The sequence below is a fragment of the Panthera leo genome, chromosome C1 (assembly GCF_018350215.1).
Source record: "Panthera leo isolate Ple1 chromosome C1, P.leo_Ple1_pat1.1, whole genome shotgun sequence".
Classification (NCBI taxonomy): Eukaryota; Metazoa; Chordata; class Mammalia; order Carnivora; family Felidae; genus Panthera; species Panthera leo.
Window position 1 is genome coordinate 99,119,397 of NC_056686.1, and position 16,226 is coordinate 99,135,622.

General features: G+C 50.5%; 1 protein-coding gene and 1 long non-coding RNA gene across 3 annotated transcripts in view; one reads left to right on the forward strand and one right to left on the reverse strand.

Moving 5' to 3' along the window:
- The first annotated feature begins 5,648 nt into the window (after nucleotides 1-5,648).
- Nucleotides 5,649-11,611, forward strand: LOC122228516. 2 transcript variants are annotated; one of them, XR_006206639.1, is made up of 5 exons: nucleotides 5,651-5,739; nucleotides 8,278-8,380; nucleotides 8,673-8,788; nucleotides 9,578-9,626; nucleotides 10,644-11,611. It is a non-coding gene; the product is annotated as an uncharacterized LOC122228516 (long non-coding RNA). The 2 variants fall into 2 exon arrangements; XR_006206638.1 differs by lacking the exons at nucleotides 8,278-8,380; nucleotides 8,673-8,788; nucleotides 9,578-9,626 and having other exon boundaries at nucleotides 5,649-5,739.
- CD58 (CD58 molecule) overlaps nucleotides 6,127-16,226 on the reverse strand; it is a 39,243-nt gene continuing 29,143 nt past the window's right edge. Inside the window, exons 4-7 of the mRNA XM_042953575.1 lie at nucleotides 12,700-12,783; nucleotides 10,612-10,648; nucleotides 9,300-9,389; nucleotides 6,127-6,349 (exon numbers count right to left, since the gene is read on the reverse strand). Of these exons, the coding sequence (XP_042809509.1) occupies nucleotides 9,329-9,389; nucleotides 10,612-10,648; nucleotides 12,700-12,783 (182 nt within the window). The 3' untranslated portion in view covers nucleotides 6,127-6,349; nucleotides 9,300-9,328. The remainder of the gene's footprint in view (nucleotides 6,350-9,299; nucleotides 9,390-10,611; nucleotides 10,649-12,699; nucleotides 12,784-16,226) is intronic.

Below are 16,226 nucleotides of genomic sequence, written 5' to 3' on the forward strand. Positions count from 1 at the left end.
CTTCTTTTCACGTGTGCACACCCTCTATAGTATTTTTAGCAACAGGAGGGAGTGAGGGGTTCTGTCCCTCCACAAGCTTTCTTGTGGAGCTTACTACACTTGGAGCAGATCGAGAGGATCCGGGCCCACCTCCACCGGCTCACTGCAAGTGTCCCTGGGCAAGTCACTTCATCTCTCTGAGCCTCGGTTCTGTCACCTGGGAAATGGAGAACGGTGGTGGGGAAATTGCTTAGCGGTTATAGCGAGGATTAAACAGAGGTTGCGAGGCCAAAGGCATCTGGGACACAGGAGAGGCTCAGTAGAGGTGATTCTCGCAGACAAGATTCTTAGTCCACACTCTAAGATAGGACAGAAAGGTAATGCCCTCTAGTGTTCGTAACTCAGTTCTGACTCTGAGTTGTCATTTCTCTTCATTGGTGGAAAATTTAAACCCCAGCCCTTCTCAGGGAATGCCTCCCCCGTGGCATTGTGGACCGTGACTTCACGGTGTGAAGGACCTGGTGGGGGTGGGGGGGGGTTGGTGGTGAAGGGTACTGACCCCTGACCGCACAGGTTGGGGCTGGCTGTCCTTTGCCCTGTCCATCTGTCCTGCGGCTCTCTATTGCTTCTGGGACATATTTAGAGCACACAGTTGTCTCCGTGGCTTGGGGCCCAGAGCCAGGAAACAAAGGGGTGCAAGACAATCGGAAAGCAGAGGCCCGTGGTGAAACAGAGTGACTGCTCATCTAAAGACATCCAAATTCAAAAAAGAAGAAGGTTTGAATTGGTTTTCTTTCTTCTCTTCCTGATACTTCTGCTTTCAGAAGATTCTCAGCTGGTCCGGGACTGAGGGTGAGGCCAACGAGACCTTCAGCTAAGCTACGAAATTTAAGGGGACACCACAAGAACCCAGTAAGCAAGATAAATAATCTTTAATGCAAAATTTGTAAGAATCAAACTTGCAAAAACAATCTGAGATGAACAAAGCCTCAACACTTTAAATAAACACATGATCTAAAGTCCATTGGGAATTATCATCACCTGGTCAGGAGAAATGCTTAAATGTGGCAATGTTCCCCGTTGAAAATAAGCGAAGAAGCAGATTTTGAAATTCCTGCTGAGTTTTTCATTAAAGCCAGGGAAGGACCATTCTAGTAAAACCCTATTTTAGGGTATAAACAAGCTATTTAAACTTAAAAGTACTATTGAGTTTGAATATACCTTCTTTTTTTTGTTTTTAGTTACTGTAATGTTCTAGAAAAATCTCCCCCGTTAGGAAAACACATACAGACGTGTATACAGGGGCACGCATTTCTTTTTCTTTTGCTCATCTCCAGTATCGGTTGGCCAGGCGAGGCGTGCTGATCAAGCAGTTTCATGAGTCACCCCTAAACAGGCCTGTAAATGCCGTGGCTCCAACTGCTCTTGTCGGAAGGAGTGAGCGGTGAGGGGGTTTCAGGAGGCTCGTGAGAAGGGCACTATTAACTGGGGTGCTTTTCCTTGATTCCGAAATCAAGACGCAGAGGCCCTCCTGCTTTAATCAGTATTTTACTCCGTGGTTGAAAGACTCTTGAGAAATCTCGAAGAAGAAAAGGAGATCGAGAAGAGGAAAAGCCTGGGGAGAGAGGAAGGACACTTCTTCCCCAGACGTCAGACACTAACCCAGGCTGCCCAGGGAACCCACACATTTGCTCACTCTGCTCTCACTTCTCCCATCCCCGGCCCCTCCCCCTCTGGCCCTGCGGGCCCTGGTGGGGTGCTCTCTCTGCTCAGGCCGGAACACCACTCTGACAGTTGTGGGGGGGGGTGGCACATAAAACGGAGGGTTTCAGAGGTCTTCCAGCCATACATGGGAGAGTGTGTGCATCTGGCTCTCCCAGTAGAGCGTGGCGGTGAAGAGCCCTCTGGGGCTGCACTCCCGGAGCTGGAATCCTCATTCTTCCACTTGTGACCCACTGACCTTGGACACGCCCCTGTCACTTTCGTCCTTCATGAATCAAGGGAAGCAACAGCACCCGCCTGTCCCTTGGGGTGGGCTGCAGGTGGAGTCAGAGGCTTGGGGGGAAGCACTGGGGATGCAGAGGTGGGCAGAGATGAGGCCGAGGGCCTTCACAGAGGGTGGAGGGCGGCGGGTCCCCTGGCTGTGTAGGAGGGCACCCCAGAAGGAGGAGCGGGGGAGGGAAGAGGAATGCGGGCAGCACACAGAGGACCCGGGGATGTGTGTGCTGGGCGGAGGGAGCATGGTTGGGGGTGGCAGGGAGGAGAACCACAGTGGGTGGGGACAACCTGTCTCAGGATCCCAAGGTGAACGCTGGTTCATGACGCTTTTTTAGACTCGCTGGCTAGTGTCTGAGGCCGGGTTATTGCTCTTTGCTCTGATTTCCAAATAGAAAGTCGCTTTGTCCTCTGGTGACTCCCAGCCCTGAGTAGAGTGGGGGGAAATGGAGTCGGGGTCCTGAGGGAAGGGACATCGCCTGTGGAGTCTCCAGGGCTGAGGCAGCTGGCGGGGAAGGCCGGCTTCAGGGAAGGTGCCCCCCACCCTCTCTTTCCCAGGGGTGGCCCCTCCCGTAACTGCTTTGTTCGTTCGGTTATAAAGTTTTATTAGGACATAATTCACACACAACACAAGCCACTCATTGAAAGTGGATCATTTGATGGTTTTAGTCTATTCACAGTCGTGCAATTCCTACAATTTTAGAACCTTTTCATCACTCCAAAAAGAAACCTCGCGCTCATTAGCAACCACTCCCTTCCCCTGACCCAACATCCTCCTCCCAGCCCTAGGCAGCTCGTAATCTATTTTTTAGTTCTATACGTTTGCCTTTTCTGGACATTTTGTATCCGTGAAATGATGGAGTATGTGGTTTCTTTCACTGAGCATGTTTTCAAGGCTCACTCATGTTGTAGCATGCATCAGACCCTCGTTCCTTTTTTTTAAAAGTTTTATTTTGTTTTGTGAGAGAGAGAGAACAAGCAGGGAAGGGGCAGAGAAAGAGATGGAGAGAGAGAATCCCAAGCAGGCTCTGCACAGAGCCCAACGCAGGGTTCGATCTCATGAACCGTGAGGTCACGCATGACGTGGGCAGAAACCAAGAGTGAGACCCTTAACAGACTGAGCCAGCCAGGCGCCCCCCTCATTATATTTTATACCAACTACTGTCCCATTGTACGGATGTCCCACATCCATCTTGTCGTTGGTTGACGGACATTTGAATTGTTTCCGCTACTCAACTACTGTGAATAACGGTCTACGAACAAGTTTTTGCGTGGACATGTTTTCATTTTCTCCCGGCAATATACCAAGGAGTGCAACGGCTGGGTCATTTGGTTGTAATTCTTTAGTTCTTTGTATATACTTCCATTTGAGGACTTAGCATACTCACCAGAAGGGCTCATAGGTCTGTCACCGTGTGAACTCTCTTCATCTCGCACCCCCCGTGGAGCCCAGCACCTACGAGGCACTAGGCGTGTGGGAGGTGCCCCACTGTGTCACATGCTGCTTACAAGCAGGGCATGATGAGGCTGGAAAAATGCCCACTAGACACTACGGTGAAGGGGTTGCTGGTAACCTTGACAGGCGGTGGGGGTGACAGACTGACTGAAGTGCGTACAAGAAAGAGTAAGAAGAGAGAAGTCCGGAAAAGGAAGCACAGGACATTTCTTTGGAGAAACCCTTCCGTGGAAGAGAGCGGGGAAAACGAGACAAGAGCTAGCCAGGGAACTGAATAAAGAGGCTCTTGGGTTTTGGAAGATGCGAGAAACGACAGTGTGTTTGTGGGATGTAGCAGAAAGGTAAACGCTGATGACGGGGGAGACAGGTGGACGAGGCGGCCGACGTCCTTAAGTAGCCCAGGTGGGGTCCCGGCCACAAGCGGTGTTACGGATGGAATGTTTTGTCCTAAAACCCGTATGTTGAGACCCTAACCCCAGCTGACTCTATCTGGAGACAGGACCTGCGAGGAGCTGACAGAAGTTAAATGAGGTCATGAGGGTGAGCTCCTGCTCGGATTGAGTAGTAGACACCCCAGGGTTCTTCTCCTAGCCACGAGAGGACACGGCGAGGAGGCAGCCACTGGCAAGCCAGGAAGAGAGCCCTCACCAGCCGCCAAACCGGCCCACACCTTGATCTTGGACTTTCCAGCCTCCGGAACAGTGAGAAAATAAATTTCTGTTGTTGAAGCCACCCAGTCTTGGGTATTTGGTTGTTATGGCAGCCCCGGCAGACTGAGACGAGGGGGAGAGCCGAGGGGGGTTCACGCACAGTCCCAGGAGGGGAGGCAGGGCACATGGCCGCCAGCGCGGCCGGGTGTGTGGACGCGTGGTGGGAGCTGCTTCTAGACACTTCTTGTTTCGGTGACAGAGGAAGCAAAGCGAGCCGCTCAGCGTGGGGATACAGGGCTGCAGGTCTAGGAAGAGAGATGAGGAGATTGTGAGCGAGCTGACCAGGGCCACACAGTGAGGCCATGTGAGAGACACTGGGGACCTGCTGGGGGTCTGCGGTCCCTGCAATGACTACTCAGCCCAGTGCCGTATTTGCCTGCAGGGACGCTCAGCAGCTGTGGGGGCGGGGAGGGAGCCAGCAGAGGTGACTGCGCACGGTTGGGGATCTGGCCAGAGGAGGACAGGTTGGGGGGGTGGGGGCGGTAAAAGTGTGACGGTAGCCGAGTCGCTCTCATGACGAACAGTGGAGATGGACACCCAGTACAGTGAGGAGAATGAGAAGCCGCAGCGGCCGTGTGCTGGTGGCAGGCAGTGGGGTCACCGGCTTGCAGCACCTGCGGGGCTGTGGGGTCCGTGGAGTGGGGCGCTCAGGGAGAGACGTGCAAGGCACAGAGCGGAGCAGGTGCGCTTATAACGGGGACTGCGCGGGGCTGGGGACGTTGGTGCAGGAAGGTCAGGAGCAGGACCAGGGCAGGGGCTGCTGGGAAAGGAAGAGGGCAAGGCGCTTGGGGCCGACCACGCCAGGGCAGCGGATCTGGGGGGTTTTGAACGCAGTCAGATTCTGCAGGGAGGAGCCTTAGGAACGAGTGATCCGGACCCAGCACTACAATCTTCACAGGTTGAGGGGTAACAAAGAGAACTAGAAAAGGGGATGTCTGGTGGTGGGGATGTGCCGGAAAGTGTGTCGGAACTGGGGCAGGAGGCGTGGGCTGGAAGCAGACAGGAGCCAGGAGGACTCGGCCCCTCACTCTTGCCCCCTGAGGAGCCTCAAGAGGAGCAGCATCCAGGAGAGTCAGGTTTCCATGAGAACAGAAAGGTGCAGGGAACATCCACAGCAGGGAACACTAGGAATTGTGCTGATGGGATGGGGTCAGAAGGGGCTGAACAGAACACACAGAGACGGAGGTTCCGGGTGAAGAATGTTCTGGGAGTCCCAGGCTCCCCGCCGGGCCCGGAATAAAGGGTTTGACAAGATTAACCAGACACGCACCTGGAGAAGAAGCTTTGCCGCTCGGAGGTGCCTCCTTCTTGCTGACAGTTGTGGGGGGGCCCAGACAGAGCTGTCCCATGGGGTGCCTTTCACACACTTTGCCTTGGGGTAAAGAAGCATTATTTCCTCTTTCGGGCTGAAGACTCTCATGTGACCGGGGTTCCAGGGGCAGTGCGGGCTCCGGAGCTAGGGGCTGAGGACAGTGACACAGCCAGCTGGGGCCGTCCTCCGCCGTATTCAGAAGAGGCTGCTCTCCTGTACTTGCACAGGACCCTGCGGTTTCTAGGAGTTCTCTGCCGTTTCCCTGCCCAAGCGACAGCCAACACCAGGTACTGAGTGGGTCAGAGATCTTAAGGAGACAAGTGTCCCTGCAGACCACTGACCGCTTACATATTTATTTACAATATATACATCCCTGACATAAACTTTATAAAACATTGAGAGACCGTGGTCATACACAGTAGTGGAGCCAAAAACAGTAGCAAGGACAGGACAGCTACGGATGCTGGTTGTTAGTTGTTGTTTCTTCAAAAAAAAAAACAAACCAAAAAACCCTTTTTTTTATTTTGGAGAGACAGAGAGAGAGAGAGAGAGGGCAAAGAGTGAGCGTGAGTGGGGAAGGGGCAGAAGGAGAGAGAGACTCCCAAGCAGGTTCCACACTCAGGATGGACCCAACACAGGGCTCAATCCCACGACCCTGGCATCATGCCTGAGCCGAAACCAAGAGTCAGAAGTTCAGTCGACTGAGCCCCCCCGCCCCCACCCCACCAAGTGTTCCCAAAAAAACCCTCTGCCAAAGGACCACTTCAGGTTAGGATTCCACAATTTCCTTGAAAATGATGTCAAACTTCAATGGTAAACCAGATGGCTTTTCGTTACTTAAATAACTTAGTTACTGTACACTTGGTTTAACCATCTTGAAGCACCAGTCAGCTGGAGCTATAAAAAAAAAGAAAAGGTCTCATGTTTGTAACTTGTAAAATGCAGAGTGGGAGTCTTAGTTACCCTCCTGTTCTAATGTGAGTAGCCCTTTTATAATAAGCCCATCAAAACCAAGGGCTCTAGGGAACAGAGATGGAGGGAGGCTGGTCTCGAACCCTCCTGGGATGGGAGCCGGAGGTCCACCTGAGGTACTACCTTCAGTGCAAAGCACTCCTTACCAGTTCCCTCTCCTCAAACCAACTCAGCCTGTGAAAGTGAATTGAAATGGAATTGAAATTTCCCCATAAGAAAGCAGAGACTGAAGAACCCTTATTAAACTGTCACTCCCTCTAGCAGGTATTTGTATGAGTCCGCTGGGGATGGTTTTTCTTCCCTCCTCGGCTTCTCTTCCTGTTTAGTCATCTCCGTAGTGATGACAGACCGTCTTGGGTTAGCTCAGAGGAAATGAGCCCAAACGGAGAGCTGTGGCCCCCCCTTGGGCACGCCCCTTCACACTGACATTCCAGTTCTTGCCTTTTGCCCGCCTCAGCCCGTACCTCACTAGGCCAGACCAGGTCCGACAGGCTCAGCCCAGACCAGACCAGAGTTCCCCAAATATCTGTACTCCACTGGTAACAAGAGATCATAAAAAAAAAAAAATCAGGTCACAGGGAGTAGGGAAAGGGGAGCAAAATATGAGTTTTCCTTACTAAGAATCTAACAGACTATGAAATACAGGTGTTGTGAGTTTCTGAGGGGGACAGAGAGTGAGGTGCTTCTCAAGCTTGTCCCAGCAGGCACAGGCTCCTTAGGGCAGCACCACGCAGGGCCAGGGGCCCGCTGCTCCCTGGCCTCTCCGCCGGGGGCCCTTCTCACCCGCGCCCACGCCTGTTGTATCTACTGCCGAAGAATCAGGCCTGCCTCTCCAGCTCACCTTCAGGCTGAGGCATCGCCCGCAACTCTTTCTTCCCCGAGAAACGGGACTCTCTGTTCCCTTTCTAGCTTGACTCTGTGATCTGTTTTCCAGGCATTTACCCAAAAATGGAGTCTAGCGGCACTCCCAGAAATTGTTAAATCGAACTGCCTGGGGGAGAAGTGTCATATTATGCCCCTCAGATATCTGAAACCTACCTGGCTGATGTTTTCTGATTGGGTCTAGCTCTTTCCGATGCTGTCCTCATGGACATGTGAGAATTTGGCATTTGTGCCTGGTTATGCTTGTCCCCTCCCCCACTCCTCTTCTGATCCCTGCTCCTCCACCATATAGATAATTCTTCAGTGAGTTTAGGGACCCCCCCCCCCTTGCAGCCACAGTGGGCTCTTTAAACTTAAAAATTATTATTAAGTAGGTAGGAAACACACAAAGTACAAAGTTTGGATAGTAAGCAGAAGTACACTGACGAGTCTGAGCTCCCACTCCGAGCCCCTACGCGACCCGCGGGTTTCTCTGCAGATGCCAGTTTTATCATCCTAGGCTTATTATTCCAAAGCACGGCTCTTCGTGCTTTTCAAAACTCTCCTGCTCAAGAACCTACAATGGCTCCCACTTCCCATACCACTCTATCATAATGCCCCAGACTTCCCTGTTTTGCATTTCTTCAGCTTGATGCTAAGCAGGGCAATCTCTCCATCAAATAAACCACGAGGGTCGAGCTCCCCTCCATGTCTTTGCCTCTGCTGCTTCTCCGGGCTGGAATGCCTTTTCCACCACACTCTGGCTTGAAGATCTAACTCGCGTCCTGCTCCCCTCAGTCTTCATGATTATTCTGGCTTCTTCACCTCCCCTTGGCTGATTGCCCAGCCCTGACCATCCACATCACACATTCTGGCCCAGTACCCCGTGCCCAAGCCCTTCTGCGTATATGCTCGTTCATGCTCTCCCATGTGGCCGCAAGCTTCTCGGAGGTGGGAGCCCTAACATACACCTTCTCTGAATCCCACGCAAGGTCTAGCCTCACTGGATACATGATCTCCAGCCATCAGCTAACACAGAGCCTGACCTTGCTCGAGTGATCTCCGTGCAAGTTTGCTGAATGAATAAAGGAGCAGGTAAAGGCATGAGCTCTGGGTCACTCCATCACCTCTTCCAGGGGCCCTGGCCAAAAGCCCTCCCTGAACCACATTCCCAGTCACTGTTCTCGTGGCCACACCTCCGCCATAACTAGCTGGGTCTCAGCAGAGGCCCACCCAGACTCTCGCCCTCCCCTGGCACTTCTGCTTACTGTTGCCAATCTGAGATACCCATCTTGCACCATAACCCCTTGCCCTCCTCCCCCACCCCCGTGTCCCTGCTGGCACGCCTGCTCCTCGCCTCATCTATTGTTGCTCAACCCCTCTCCAGGCCTCTCCGCATGGCCTCCTGGCCCATCAACCCCTCACAGCCTCACTGCCCCTGCCCAGCCTGAGCCCACAGCTTACAGAGCTGCCCCAGGCCTCCTGCCACAGCTGGCTTCCCTGGTAAGCTGGGCATGCCCCGCCCAACAGCTGGGAGGGAAGGAAACTCCAGAGCCCGAGGGCCCTAATGCACGCAGGTGCCCACAGCCACACAGTGGTCCTCCCCCAAATCCCACCCCAACCGCTGACCCAGTGGCTTTCTTCAAAGTCATCAACTCACTTAACAAAGCCCAAGGTCTCGGCCACCTGTCCTCCCACTTGGCCTCTCCTCACCTTTCATATGCAGCCTGCTCCCCGAGGATCTCTGGCAGGGCCCACCCTGGCTCTCCCTCCCCACCCCCCCGACTTGTTTCCCCCACCTCTGCTCCTCTGCCTCTACCCGCCACAAATGGGCCTTGAGTTTGTCTTTCTTGCTGACCTCAGACATCAGGGCATCAGTCACCGTCCTGATGAAGACGCGCCCCAATCTGTGCCTCCAGCCCCGGCCCCTGCAGCTACTTCCGCAGTTACGTGCCAGGCCTTGCTACCCAAGGTGCCCACACCCCAAATTCAGCCAGCCACAGCGCAGACTCACCCAAACAAGAGCCCTGTTTTGTTCCTCTGCTACGGGGTGGTGTGCAACCGGCTGCTGGGGTCAGAATTCCTGTCATTTATGGCTTCTTTCCTGAACGACAATAAAATTCATAACCATGATGGCATGGTGACATTTACTAACTACCATTTGGAGCCAGTCACTTGTTCTAAGAATTTTATTTGTATTGACTTGTGTGTATATGTTGTTATTTCTATGCTATTATCACCTACACTCTTACTCTGACTTCTCTATCTTTGTTATGCCCATTTCCACACGAGACAACTGAGGCACAGAGAGTTTAAGTGACCTGTCTGAGGCCCATGACAGGTGAGCTGGAAGGGAAGGGAACCCCCGGGGGGGCCTACACTCCCCGTGGAAACGTCCATGGATACGACCTCCGCACTTCCTCCCACACCCAGCCCTCCACACGTATCTCCACCACGACCACCTTGGTTCAGGCCCTCTCCGCTCAGCTGGACTGTTTCGTTACCCACTGACCAGTGTCCCCATCTCCAGCCTCGTGTCTGTTAACGCACCCTCGGCCGTGCCAGCAGAGGGCTGTGCCCAAAGCGTAGCTCTGCTCAGAAATCCTCAGTGGTTTCCCGGAAACAAATGTGACAAACTCTCGGCCACTCTCTCTCAGTATCTTGGCTTGGCCCCACCTGCCGGTCTAGCCCCATCTTCCTCTATCCATGGACATGTGCTGCCCCTATCCCACCCTTTATGGCCCTGAGCGTTGACTCTTCCATTGCCCCCTAAAGCCCAGCTCCTGGGCCCCTCTCCCTGAGCGCCAGGGGCCTGGCAGGGGACAGAGGCCCTTCTGGAGCCTCCTGGTGGCGATTCAGGCAACATTGCTGCCGTTACCTATGTCTGGGTCCCATCCTTTGTTCATGATGCAGGCCCGGCCCTGACCCTGGCTCCCAAAGTGAACCCCATCCTCAGTCTAAGTCTCCTGGGATGGGAGGAGGAGGCTAACAGTATACCCCTTGGAGTCTGAAGACCCAGATTTGGATCCCAGCTCGACCGCTTGGTGATAGGACCTGCCTTCCCACCGTCACTGCCTCTAAGCAGGTGGTAACGATAGCCCCGTGCGAGGCCCACTGAGAGGGCGTGAGGGGGAGGCAGGTGGAAAGCGCCTAGTCCGGTGGTGCTTAAGGAACTGTGGTTAATGTCCCTGCTGATGCTAGCGTTCAAGACGAGTGACAGCACACAGCACGTGGTTCCCAAGCAAAAGGCACTCTATATCAGGGCTGTTCCAGTTCAGGCACACAATACACAATTCCCGCCCCCGCACAGTCTACAGGGTACTTACTCGGTTCTGTCTCTTTCTCCACCACGTTTCAGAAAATCTACAAATGAAGAAATTTCCATCTCAGTTACAGAACTGAAAAGACAAGCTGAAATCTGCAGTTACGACCGGAATCTGGAAAACTAAACCATAGCCCTGTCGAGCTGCTCTCCTAAATGCTTACCTCGAACTAACTACAGAGGTCATCCAGAGAGTTGTTCTGAAATTGGTCATCAGACGATAGAAAAACAAACCCCCAAACTGTCAACAAAATGAGTATCTCTACAGCGGCTCATGCACAAGGCTACAGAGGAAAGGGAGACCAGAATGGTGTGGGCCAGCACCGCCCAGGGATATGTGAGCCACACAAGTCATCTAAACACTTCAGTAGCCGCATTACAAAGTAAAAAGAACTGGGTAAAATTAGTTTTCAAAGTGTATCTTACTGAGTAGCCCAACACATGAAAAATATTATCGTTTTCGCGTGTAACCAACACAAACATTACTAATGAGTTGTTTTACATTCCTTTTTCAATACGAAGTCTTGTAAATCCAGTGTGTATTTTATATTTACAGCACATCTCGCTTTGGACTGCCACGTTTTAAGGGTTCAACAGCTACATGTGGCTCATGGCTACCATTTTGGACAGCACAGCTTCGGACATTAAGATACGGCTTCCACACACGTGCATATCCATAAAAGGCATCCTCCTTCCATAAAAGGAATGAGCCCTCATCTGGAGCCATGCCAGTGGCCTAGCAGCAGAGTTCACAGGCTTGACTGAACTTGTCATGGGGTTTGTCACCTACAACCCACCCCCGGAGCTGCTTACGTTCACAGGGCCCCTGAGAAGGCTCCACGCCAAATGCCCCACCCTTTCCAATGCATGGCTTCAGGGTGGTGAAGCCAGCTGAAGTATTTTTTCAAGACAGTTTTTTTTTTCAGGTTATTCAGTGCTATTGGCACTGACCGTGGGAGTCATTCTCTCTCCACTGAATGAATTTTTTTTTTTTTTTTTTTTTTTTTTTAAGTTAAATCAACCAACTGCTTTGGGATTATATGGGCACTTAGTACCATCTTTCGCTGGTTCAGGAATTCTGGTGACAGACCCACCACAACTCTCAGTGGAAACTGATTGTAGTTTCTGGGGGACCAATCTGTTAAAGGGACGTTAGCAACAGTGCTGCTATTGGGGATTAAAAATAACCTTCTTAAGAGCACAGTGGAGCTCCCCAGGTATTTTACTCATTGGTGACAAAGCCTCAAAACTTTCTTGAGCTGATTTTTATCTCTTATTTAGAGGAGAATCTACTGACTAGTAATCTGTTACCTAGGGATCTTCGTGGTATTTGCGGCCTGTAACATGGAAACAGTATCCCTGGGAAATCATACTCTAATGGCAATACACAATAATAGTATAGGTCAGCACTGACTGATGGAACTTACTGTAATGATGGAATTCTCTACCTGGCCTGATTACGGTAGCCACTAGCTCTGTGTAGATACCGAGCCCTTAACGTGTGGATAGTGCAAATGAAGAAAGGCATTTAAATTAAATGTAATTAATGAAATTCGATATTTAAACCACTACGTGTGGCTAACGCCTGCTGCACTGAACAGTGCAAGTCTAGGGAACCCGACACCTAAGCTGACAAACCTGGTCCGTGACATGAATGTGAAATGGCATGGATCCCACATGCCATCCCCTGGCTGAAAGCTTCCTCCTCAGCACTCCCCGAGGGAGTCGCAAATCAGTCTTGCAAATAGCCTTTCTGGCAAAGGCTGATATGGCAGGTGTCGGGGCTTCAAGAACACCTACTCTTCACATTTACAACCTGGTCCGTGCCCTCTGGGACTTGAGGAAGGAAGGGTTTCTGGTCACCGGGAAAGAACAGGATGTGAACAGGTCACCAGTTCTCCAGAGCATATAGTCTGCCTTCTAGGTTGGCCCACAATCTCTAGGGAGACTAAGGAAGGCTCAGGAAGCCTGACTCGGGCTCGATTTCACAAACAGGGAGATCACGACCTGAGCCAAAATCAAGATGTTTAACCGACTGAGACACCCAGGTGCCTAAAACTTTTTTTTTTTTTTTAAGAGAAGGTATACATACCTCTTCTATACAGCAATACAAACATTGCCAGTATCACCACAAATAACACTGCTGCTATAATCACAAAACTGTGCCTTGAATTATCTGTAAAAAAAGAAATATAATTAGTTGGACTGATGAAAACAGAGATACAGTTGATTCTCCTTATAATTAGTTGGACTGATGAAAACAGAGATACAGTTGATTCTCCTTATTTGCAGATTCCATAGCAGCAACCTACCTACTTGCTAAAATGTATCTGCAGTCCCCAAATCAATACTCACGGCACATTCACGGTCCCTGGAGGACACGCGCAGCAGAATGGTGAAAAATCGGGTTTCCAGGAGCACACCTCCCTGGCTGAGGCCGAACAAGGCTGCGCTCTGCCTTCTTGTTTCCTCTATCCTACTGTAAACAAGTGTCCTACTCCTGGTCTGTTCAGTGCCATTCTTTTCACATTTTTGTGGGGTTTTTTTTTTTTTTTTTTTTTTTTTTTGGGCTATCTCACTGTCTAAAATGGCCCTGAACATAATGCTGAAGTGCTATCAGAAGGCTGGGATGTGCCTTCCAGAGAAAATGTGTGTGTTAGATAAGCTTCATTTAGGCCTAAGTCATAGTGCTGCTGGCCATGAGTCCAAAGTTAATGAGTCAACAATATATATTAAACCAGGGGTCTTTAAATAGAAACACACACAAAACAAGACTATTTGTTGATTTCTTGCAAAAATGTGTCACCAGAAGCTTGCAGGAAACCTACCCCTGCATTTCCCAGAAGCAACATTCAGCATTCACTAATTCCATATTCACAGTGACTTTATAAAACAGAACTACCGGAAATAAAGAGACTCGACTGCGTTTCTAAATAAACTTATACGCACAAAGCTGACACACTGCAGGCCCAGTGTTATTTATTAAAAGATGCAAACGATGCACCAGAAGTTGTGTTTTCGGCCACCCCACATTGCCTATGGAAGCTGAACTCAGCATTATACGTTTGGCAAGGCAATTTGGCTGTAGTGCCTAACGGGCCTTAAGTAAAAATGTTCATCATAAAGCAGCCAGACACTTTACTCAGTGACACGCCCACGGTCTCCCTGAACCATTACAATATTGAGAGAGTACTCAATATTAACCTTTTGGTGCCTCAGTTTCCTCGAGGGGTGACGGTAAAGGGATTGAGGAGTATGCCTATCTCATAGGGCAGTTGTGAGCACTATTAGCTATTAGCTATTATCGTCAACCTATTGAGTAGATGTTACCGGTATCTCTACTAACATCCTTTGACCCCGCCATTCCATTTCTAAGATGCTAACCTACAGAAACCATCAGTGATGTGCCCCTCCTCTCCCTCCAAAAAAGGCACAAAGATATTTACCGCAGATTTCCTTATAGTATCAAAAAGCAAAAACAACCCAAGTGTCCTCAACTGAAAAGTATGGTGTTTACAAGGCGGACCCTATCCAGCTACTAAAAATCAAAAGGCAGAGTATTTAAGGATATGACAAAATGATGACAAAGCACTGCGAAGGGAAGGTTGGGGTCGCTGACAGCACCCACAAATGGTAAGGGAGCAGGGAGTGGAGGGAGAAAGCGAGTGAATAAAGAGACGTAGAACGCGAGCCCACACCCTTTCCTCGTAGTAGGAACACAGATGGGTTACCACAAACAGGAAGTCACTTATTGGTTTGACTTGAGAGGCCCCCCAGCCAGAAACTGCTGTTACCCCCCAGTTACCCCACATATTCATTCTCCCCTCTTTGGTAACAGAATTCAGATTTTCAGCTGGCCATACTATCACTCAACTAAAAGATTAATTTCTAGCTGCAAGAAAGCAGCCAGGTTTGACCCCGTGACTAAGTGTTGGCCAATGAGATATAGGAAGGGCTGTGTGGTATTTTTCCCAAGCCTCGACTCCTTTCTGGATCTTCCTGCCTGAAATAGTGGGGAAGGCGGAAGGAACTGGGCTGTTCCTGGGTCTCTGACAACTTCATCAAGCAGCAATATGCCCAGGGCTGCCTATCTTGGATTTTTGTTTTTTAATGTAAAAGAAGTCATCTATATTTTTAAGCCACTTGATACTTAAAAAAAATTTTTTTTGAACAGCTGAATATAAGGCTACTTGACCCAGTCCCTTCCAAAAACCTTTCTCCCATGGATGATGCCAGATCCTGCCACCACTCCAGGACAGCAGATACTCAGGGCAGACGACAATGACAGTAATACAAGTTCTTAATTCTGCTCATCCTTCGTGACCTGTCCGCTGCACGGACAGGTGCTAAAGCCCTCTTCACCTGGCTCCTGGAATGCCACAATTCCTGGCTCCCTGGTGGTCCTTTTTAGTCTCCTTTGCTGGACCCTCTTCCTCTCAACAGCCTCTAAATGCCAGAGTCCCCGAGACTCGGTCCTAGTCCAGTGCTCTGTCATACCTGCTCAGTAGGTGATCTCATCTGGTCCCATGGCTTTAAATGCCAACTATGCACTGATTATGCCCAAACTTATTTCTCCAATGCCAACTATTCACCAGAAACCTAGACTCACAAGTTGAAGCGCCTTATCTGACGCCTCCATTTGAAATCTAACAGGCACCTGAAACATGTCCCAAACCAAACTTATTTCCTCCCTACACCTGCTGTTCCACTCTCCAGTCTCAGTAAATGGCACCACTGCTCCTCCAGGGGCTTGAGCTAGAAAGCTAGGAGTCATCTGCACATTTCTTATTAGAGAACCTTCTCCCCCACTCAAACCATTAGGAATTCCTTGTGGCTATATTTTCAAAATGTACCCTACCCTGAACCACTTCTCCCAATGTCTGCCACTATCACGGTCTTCTGAGACACCGTGTCCTCTGGCTGAGGCCCAGAATTTCTAAATTAGCTGCATATTCCCCAAGGAGGACATGAGATGCCCAGTGAGGTGCAAAAAAGCAAAAACATCTACTTATATTTACTACTTATAGCAGTCTTTACATTTTTCTGATTTTGTCTCTGTTTCAAAATGATATAGGTTATAGCCATTGTGGTAGAAGCATCGATCGGTTCCCAACACCCAATCTCCCCATTTTCTTTTGGTAATAGAGCCCTTGTGTTTTAAATGGGTACATGGCCACCAGCTAAGGAGGACCTTTCCTAGCCTCCCCCAGCAGCTGTGGCCGTGAACTCTGTCTGGCCAAGCGGGTGGCACTGGAAGTGATGCATGCCACACTGGGTGGGTCTTTAGAAGGAAGGACGGAGGGGCGTGTGGGTGGCTCAGTTGGCTGAGCGCCTGACTTTGGCTCAGGTCATGATCTCGAGGTTCTTGAGTTCAAGCCCTGCATTGGGCTCGCTGCTGTCAGCTTGTCAGCACAGAGCCCACTTCGGATCCTCTGTCCCCCTCTCTCTACCCCTCCCCCACGTGTGCTCTCCCAAAAACAAATAAGTATTTTTAAAAATAAATAAAGGGAAGGACTGGGCTCTATCCTTCTCCCTTCCCACTCACTGCGACGCAGGTAGAGACCCTGTTTGACTCCAGAGAGCACAATTTTTAAGTCATAAACATTTTAGTATATATTT